The sequence below is a fragment of the Candoia aspera genome, chromosome 1, assembly GCF_035149785.1.
Source record: "Candoia aspera isolate rCanAsp1 chromosome 1, rCanAsp1.hap2, whole genome shotgun sequence".
NCBI lineage: Eukaryota > Metazoa > Chordata > Lepidosauria > Squamata > Boidae > Candoia > Candoia aspera.
The window spans coordinates 21,104,242-21,112,271 of record NC_086153.1 but is presented as its reverse complement, the minus strand read 5'-3'; the positions used below and the strand labels follow the sequence as shown (position 1 = coordinate 21,112,271).

Sequence of the window (8,030 nt, the reverse complement as noted above, 5' to 3'; positions counted from 1 at the left end):
AAACACACCGCACAGAGTCGTGAACCATCTCGTTTCCAGGCCAAGGCTGTGATGGTATAAAGATGAGAAATCTCCTTGGGCTTGGCTTCCTCCCATGCACTCCGACGAGGACTCCAGTTCAGCACTCTCAGCCTGGGGGATCAAAGGTGGAGTGAGTAGCCAGAAGAGGTTTGTCCTACAGCAAACTGTTCCCTTGTTCCACCCTCAGGCACCACACCTGTCAAAACTGCCAATGACTACCGATTGGCCCCCTGGACTGGCGGCTGCAACAGTGAACTCCTTCTCCGAAGCATCTCGACTATAGTCAAAGGTTTGGATCACATGCCCTTCTTTCCCATAGGCCACGATCTTTTTGTCACAGCCACAGGCCACAATGCTGTTGGATGCCCAGGCCAAGGCATATGGGGGACAGGGGTGCATCACCAATTTGCCCTGTTCAAAATCCAGAAGCAAAAATGAGAGAGGGGAAAGAGGCAGTTGACAACAGACAGCAAACTGTACAGTGCTCAGCAAGGACTGTACAAATATTTACCCCAAGCCAGCATAAAACTATCATGCTGCTGAGAAGAGCCATGAGGGTTTTCTCTATCCACTAGCTGGGTAGGCAATGGCATTTTGGATGTCCTTTTCTGGGCATTTATACTGAGAAACTATTCTAATCAGGCTTATTCCTCCTAAGACCAACTCCCCATCTTGGTAACAGGTTGCCCTAAAAAGGCAGTCTTGTTCTCTCTGTTAATTGCCAGTTATAAGCTCATCAATCTGCACGGGAAGTGCACTACTTTTTTTTGCAGTGAGGGGCTTCAGCAGCCTGATTTAGCTTGGGGCTTCATGTGGGGATTTGTTCTAAAACGAACACAGCCAATATAACAAACTAGATGGATGCCTGATATATGAGAATTTAATATACAGTATGAGAACCTTTCCATTCTTTTAAGGGGAAGTTCCTGCTCTCATTGTAAAATAGCAGGGGAGAAGTCCTCCCTTCCTTTTCTGTCTCAGAACAAATATCCTTTTCTGCCCCTAGTAGTGTGCACAAATTGCGACTGTTTCCACCCAGCGCAGCAGGGAAGAGGCCTTGTTACAAAGTAGAGGCCTTGCCCATGGGGGGAGGGGTGGGGGAATGCCATGATCTTCTGTGATTACTCTCTTCTTCACATGCCAGGGGAAGCAGAGTAGGGAGAGAGCATCATCTTCCAAGAAAGGCAGAAAGTCAGGAAAAGAGCTGAGGTTGGTAGAAGGAATGAAGGCTGTGAGTCATGCAACTCCCTCGCCTTAAAAGGATGTGCAAGTGTAGAATAGTACACAAAATCTTTCACAAGACAGAAAGTATACTGTGAGTATGTGTGTGTGGGTGCACGCACACACATCTCTCATATGAGAAAACTATCACAGCAAGCTTCCTGTCTCCAACTAAGAGGTGCCCCATTCTCCTCATTCCTAAACCACCTCTCCATCTCAGTGGAAATTCTTCTTGGGGAAGCATCCGTCTTTTCCAGAAATCTGAAACAAGGTTAAAAAAACTGCCATTCCCAGAATAATACTACACCCTGAAGGAGCAACTGTTTTCCATGTTTCACTCTTCTCTTTACAGGCTTAGTCTGGTTAGAGGAGGAGCAACATTTTCATACCTGTGATTCCCCAGAGCCTTCATCATCAAAGAAGTAACGCACAATGGTTCCATCTGCATGTCCAGACAGGATGCCCTTCCCCGAGACACTGCCGAGGAGGTACACAAGAACTGATCAGTATGGCACTGCATGGGATCGTTTCTTTAAACCACTCACTATTGGCTTGGATAGTTTGTAGAGAAGAGAGAATAATAGTGTAGGCCAGAGCAGTGTGGCTGTCATGCTCAGGATGAGTATCAATAGCCAACACACTCCTTAGCTGCAGCCTGAGAACAGGTGCTCACAATAGGTGTCCCTGTGCTCCTGGCCAGAGCTGGAGAGGAGGGGAATCAGAGCTAGCAACTTCTGGGCAGTGAACCAAGGCACCTCTCCCTTTCCCCCACTTACTTGGAGGCCAATGACACCACATAGGAATCTGTCCCATAAATGGTGGAGGATTTGTTGGTCTTGGTGTTAGCTAAACGAATCTTCAGAAAAGAAAAGTCAGGTCAGCCCAACAGCCAAGGAGCAAGAAGAGGATGAGAAGAGACACCCTTCTATTTCTGTGCTGCTTAGGGAGAACAGAGAATCTGGGGACAGCCAATGCCACCTGAGATGAATCAATCTGCAGCAGCAGCTAGATGTGGGTGTGTTCTTTCCCAGTTCGCAAACTGCATTTCTCAAAAAAGGCTCTATAACTCATCTTCTCTCACCTTGCCTTCAACAAGCCCAAACACAATGGTATTCTCCTCTGGCCATAGCAAACACGTCACAGCGCTCTAATACAGAACAAAGTCAACAGGATAATCAGGAGCAGAAGAAAACAACCATTCTGCGTGCAGATAAAGAAATCTATCAACTGAATGGCCTGTTTGTGAAATTGGAGTTGCAATGCTGACTCCCCCTGTAGCTGAACTTCCTCCTATAAGCTGTGGAAAATGATGTATTAGGCAGAGCTATTCTGACCAACTTAGCTTCCTGTCCACTCCATTCACAGATCTTGCTCAGCACTGAGATGCATAGCTATTCCAATATCCAGCTCTTTCCCTCATTTCCATCCATACCCATAGGGTGAACTGCTAAACCCCAGCCATTTATCTGCTGGCCAAACTCCAGCTCAGGCACCTGTCTCCTATTAACCAAGAAGAAAAGCAGACCCAGGCAGCATGCAAGGGTGCATGGGGACTCTCACTATGAGGACACTTACCGTCTGAATGAACTTGTTGCAGATCACCTTTTTGTCACCCCTGGACAGGAGTAAACAGAGACAATATTATCATCAAGGCTCAGCAAATATTCCATAGGCTGCCAGCTCCCCTAGGGGATCCAGCTGGATGAAATAATACAGAGGTATTGCCAGTAAAGCAGGAGACAGGTGTCCCCATAGTCTCCTGAAGTGAGTGTGACATTCCTTACAAGACTCTGCAGAACTACAGGAAGGAGGAAATGAATCATCTTCATCCATATCCACAGTAACACCATCTAAGACAGAGATGTAACTGAAGGGCTATTACCAGAACACAACCTGTACTATTTAAAAGAGTGAATCTCCTTTTTCATCCTACCTCTACCCAAAGGCACTTACCATTCCTCCCCAATCTTGTAGACAAAGATGATGTTGTCTGACTGCCCAACAGCAATCTTAGTGGAATCTGGGGAAAACACCATTCCTTTTACCACATAGCTCTTCCTGCCATACTGGAAAGAGAAATAAAACAGAAAGGCTGTAACACAGTGTGTTTGGTGTTTATTCAAAATCATAATCCAAAAAACTGTAGATCAGGAGACATCATCATGTCTAAAGAGGTCACTCACATCAATGCTGAGCACATCAGGAAAACTATTAGAAGAAAAGGTGATTTCATTCAAGAAACAGTAAGTTACCAGAAGGTCTGCAAAAAATGTCAAAGTGGAACTGGCCCAATTTTAATGGACCGGTCAAGCCTCATTGGAAAATATAAAAATGCATGGGAATTTTGATATCTCTTTCTGTGTGGGCCATTAGACAGAAAGAGATATCATACATGGGCATCTTATTTCAATTCTTCTGGAACTGAGTTTTTGACATGGATATGCATAAATGAGTGGTGTTTTTAGTTCAGAAAATCAACTGTAAAAGTTGGAAATCTGCATTTGTTTGAGTCTGGGTCTCTGAGTGAAAAAGAACAAGTAGCATTGGAGGTGCTTTCTGTCCTCAGCGTGACAAAGGAAACATTAACTTTTGTTGTGGTTTAATGTGGTTTCTACTTCATTGCAACATTGTGAAACTGACTTTAATCATTTCCTGAAATGGTTTCTTCTTGCTTTACTGCGCTCCCCCCAACACATTATATTGCAGAATTTAAAGCCCTGGAAGATAACGGAGCTTCTGTACAAGAGCTCACAATACAGAAATGATGCTGGCATGTCCAATTTTGTTACTTGCTGCCAGTTATAAAATTTGTCTCTTCCCCTCATATTTGCATTCCTCTCATCTAGCAAGTATTTTGTATAACAATAATCTGATGAATATGAAGTCACATGAATATCTTGTAAAAAATTACTCAGGCAATTCCAAAGTAAATGCATTTTTGAAAACTTCTGAAAATATGCTTAGAAGAAATCTTCATAGTACAGAGTGCATTTTTTCTTCTCTTAATGCATAGCGCTATACCAATAACATACTTCATGGAATTAACACTAGCTCATCCAAGAGAAGGGCAGTTCATGTAAGGACAGGGAATGAATCTTCCTCTGTGCTGAGTCTCTCTAACATACAGACTGAGCAACCTATTACTCCCTTTCTCAAACCTAATCTTGGACAAACTGAAAGATTATTTCATATGGCTCGACCCCTCAAAGAAAAGTTTACCTTAGCATCTGCAGGCTTGGTGGAAAACTTGTCCCTACGCTCACCCTGCTCATCATATAATAGAACCACGCGATCCACTGTGCAAACGGCAAATTTGGCATTATTGGGGGCCCAAGCCATGCAGGTAACCTTAGCTGCCCCATCCTGGAAGAAAGAAACGCAAGAAAAAAAAGTCAGATTACAAGTAAAATATGCAGGCGGACTCGCCACCAAGTGAAATGGGAACTCCTTCAGATTTATGACCTGTTGCCAGCCCGATTTCTTCCCACGGGAAACGGAGTTAGCCTACGTTACAGGCCATGGGCAGGGGACCGAAGGTGTGGCATTTCTCCCCGTATCTCCATCTCCTCCCTCCCCAAACTGTTTTTTCTTCGGCTCAAGTAACCTGGGGGGTGAGCAGAGTCCGAACGTGTCGCAGCTGCATCGCCGACGCCGCTCCCAGGCTGCCGCGTTCCTCCTGTTACCCGAGTAACGTCCCCTCGTGATGACGTCATTGGCGCCGCGTGAAACGGAAAGAAGGACAGCCGTGCGGTGTCATAGAGATGCGTTCAATGGACGCTCCTTTGCTGGACCCGTTTCAAGTCTTCGCTGCGGAAGGAAAAAACGGTGATCATAAAACCGTTGGAAACTTTGTTTGCAGAACCTCGGATGCCCTTTTAAGACTTCTCGGAAGACTTATAATTGCCATATACTGAGCCAGAGCTTTAGTCCTTCTTACGCAATTTTGTCACCCTTGAGTGACAAGCTCCCTAGCCTTCAAGTAGCCTTTTTCACCTCCCCTCAGAATAGTAAGCAGACGCCCTCCACATAATTTGGACGGATTTCATTTCTCACAGTAGTTTGCCATTGACCAAACTAGCTAGGGGTTCTGTGTTTGAGGTATATTGGAGATGCCCAGGACTGAACCCTCCACAATCCACAAAGGAGATGTTTTTCCACCACTAAGGGAGAGTTTCCCCATAAAGTGAAGTCTAGCTTTCATGACGAAATAAAAAGGGATAAACATGAACATTGGAAGCTGTTGCATATAAAGCCAGACTCCCTCATCCAGTAGTGTCTTCAATAATTAGCAGCAGCCCTCCATTCCCATAGGCAGTTTTTCTGCTGTAGCAGGAGATGACTAGACTGAACCTGAAACTTTAAGCAAGTGTTCTACCATCAAGTTTGGTAGATTATCTGGACCCCTTTCAGTCAGGATTCAGGTCTGGCCATAGTACTGAGAATGATTGTGCTTGTTGATGATCTCTGGCCATCTCAGGATGGGGGTAATGCATTCATTCTGCTTCCTTGAATTCTCAGTGGCCTTCGATACTATCTGTACTCAGCAGTACATTCTTCCCTGGGTCAACCAAGCAGTGCTGCCAGAGTCCTTTCACAGTGCCTGAAGGCTGTGGGGTCTGGATGGGGGAGAACAAGCTTTGGCTCAACGCCTTGGCTCTAGAGATTTTCCATCTTTAACTTTGCCTGGGGGTGCACTTTCCCAGTCAGAGCTGGTATGTAATTTGGGGGTCCTCCTGGACTCACAGCTAACTGCTCACAAAGGAGGTGGAAGCTGTGGCTAGGAGGGGCTTTGCACAGGTTCACCTTGTGTGCCAATTGTAGCCATTCCTGGACCCGGAGACCTTGCTCACAGTGTCTTATGCCTTGATCACTTCCCACTTGAATTACTATAACACAGTCTACATGGGGCTGCCCTTGAAGAGCATTCAGAAGCTGCAGCTGATCCAGAATGCAGCAGCACAAGCAGTTTTTGGTGTTTTTTGATATGCTTATATAATACCACTGCTCCACAAGCTGCAATGGCTCTCAGTAGACTTCTGGGTCTCATTCAATGTGATGGTTACCACCTACAAAGCCTACATGGCATAGGACCATGCTCTTTATGGGACTGCCTATCCTCCATTATTTCTGCCAGGTTTAGCAGGAGGGCATGTCCCAGGTCCCTTCTATCAAACAATGTCTTGTTGTTGGACTCAGAGTCATGGCTTCTCTATGGCTGTGCCTGTCCTATGGAACTGCATACCCGCAGAGATCCAGATGGCCCCAACCCTGTTATCTTTTTATAAAGCTCTGAAGACCTGGCTGTTCCCTCAGGTTTGGTTTGGTTTGGTTTGGTTTGGTTTGGTTTGGTTTGGTTTGGTTTGGTTTGGTTTGGTCGGGTCGGGTCGGGTCAGGTCTGGTCTGGTCTGGTTTGGTTTGGTTTGTATAGCCACCCATCTCAGACCAGTGACTCTGGGTGGCTAACAATAATAAAAAAAGTCAAACAATACAGAAAATTAAATATTTTGGTCCAGGAAGTTAGGCAAGCTCTGTTGGTGATGTTGCTTTTTATTTTGGAGGTGGTTGTTTTAACTACAGTGCCATGGGTTATATGTTGTTGTAGTGGTTTTAATCTTTGAACCCCACCCAGAGTCACTGCTGGGCAGCTCTATAAATTATTTATATGTATATATGGCTTCTTCTCTTCAGCTAAGTATGAAGGAACTTCTGGCTGTACTCCTTAGGTATTATCTTTGAGAAATTGTTGAAATACCAGGTGACTGGAGAGCTAATGTTGACCCTAACTTCAAAAAGTAGAGAGAGAGAAAGATTCAGCAAACTATAGATCAGTCTAACATCACTACCTGGGAAGATTTAATAATAAATCATAAAGGGATCACTGAAAATAATTGAGGCATTTATTTATATATTTGTTCATTTGTTCATTAGATTTATATTGCAACTGCATGACATAACAATAAGACACATAGGAGGCTCAAAAATAATACACAAACAGTGCTCATGAATATTTCCTACCAACTTAAGAGAGTGTTGGATGCTACTTAAATCAATGCTGGGTTCTCTTCTTTTGAATATTCTCATTAATGATTTGGATGATGAAGTGGAGGGAATGCTTATCAAATTTGCAGATCTTACAGAATTCAGTTAATAGCTAAATATCCCATGTAGCAGTACAGCAGAGCCAGTAGAGTGAAGGGTGAAAGTCTCAAACCTCCTCTTCCAGAAACCCTATGGGTCTAAACATGCTAGCTTTGCATCCCACCTTGGTGCATACATATATTTATATTTATATAAAATTTATAAATTTTATAAATTTATAAAATTGTATTATATGTATTGTTATATGTATTTGGACCCAGAAATTTCTGGACTTTTTTCAAGTCCACCAGGCATGATAAAATGACTCTTCTTGTCCACATTTCCAACATAAATTTGAAGTAGCTTTATATATTTTAGACAATTTTTCTGCAGTCATATATACCAACAGTACATCATTTTATAAAAATTCTCTTTTAAGTTATAACATGATGTAAATTTCAATCCTTTTAGCCACATATTTTCCCACTGTTCCATCAGTATATTGTGTCCAAAGTTCTTAGCCCATTTTATCATACAGTCTTTCACTTGATCTTCTTCCATTTCTGTTTTCAATAAAAGTATACATTTTAGCAATTACATGTTCATCATGTGTACATAGTTCAAATTCTGTCTTCTGCTGCTCAATTCCAAATATCATATTATCTACCTTAAATCTTTCTCTTAACTGTGCATATGAAAACTATTGAAAA

The 8,030-nt window shown here is 43.4% G+C and overlaps 1 protein-coding gene across 1 annotated transcript in view; it reads right to left on the bottom strand.

Moving 5' to 3' along the window:
- Positions 1 to 4,930, bottom strand: part of IFT172 (intraflagellar transport 172) — a 28,158-nt gene extending 23,228 nt beyond the window's left edge. The window contains exons 1-9 of the mRNA XM_063299539.1: positions 4,847 to 4,930; positions 4,462 to 4,605; positions 3,196 to 3,308; positions 2,818 to 2,857; positions 2,324 to 2,389; positions 2,019 to 2,098; positions 1,632 to 1,719; positions 218 to 432; positions 9 to 132 (exon numbers count right to left, since the gene is read on the bottom strand). Coding sequence (XP_063155609.1) covers positions 9 to 132; positions 218 to 432; positions 1,632 to 1,719; positions 2,019 to 2,098; positions 2,324 to 2,389; positions 2,818 to 2,857; positions 3,196 to 3,308; positions 4,462 to 4,605; positions 4,847 to 4,885 — 909 coding nt within the window. The 5' untranslated portion in view covers positions 4,886 to 4,930. The remainder of the gene's footprint in view (positions 1 to 8; positions 133 to 217; positions 433 to 1,631; positions 1,720 to 2,018; positions 2,099 to 2,323; positions 2,390 to 2,817; positions 2,858 to 3,195; positions 3,309 to 4,461; positions 4,606 to 4,846) is intronic.
- Between the last annotated feature and the right edge of the window lie 3,100 nt (positions 4,931 to 8,030).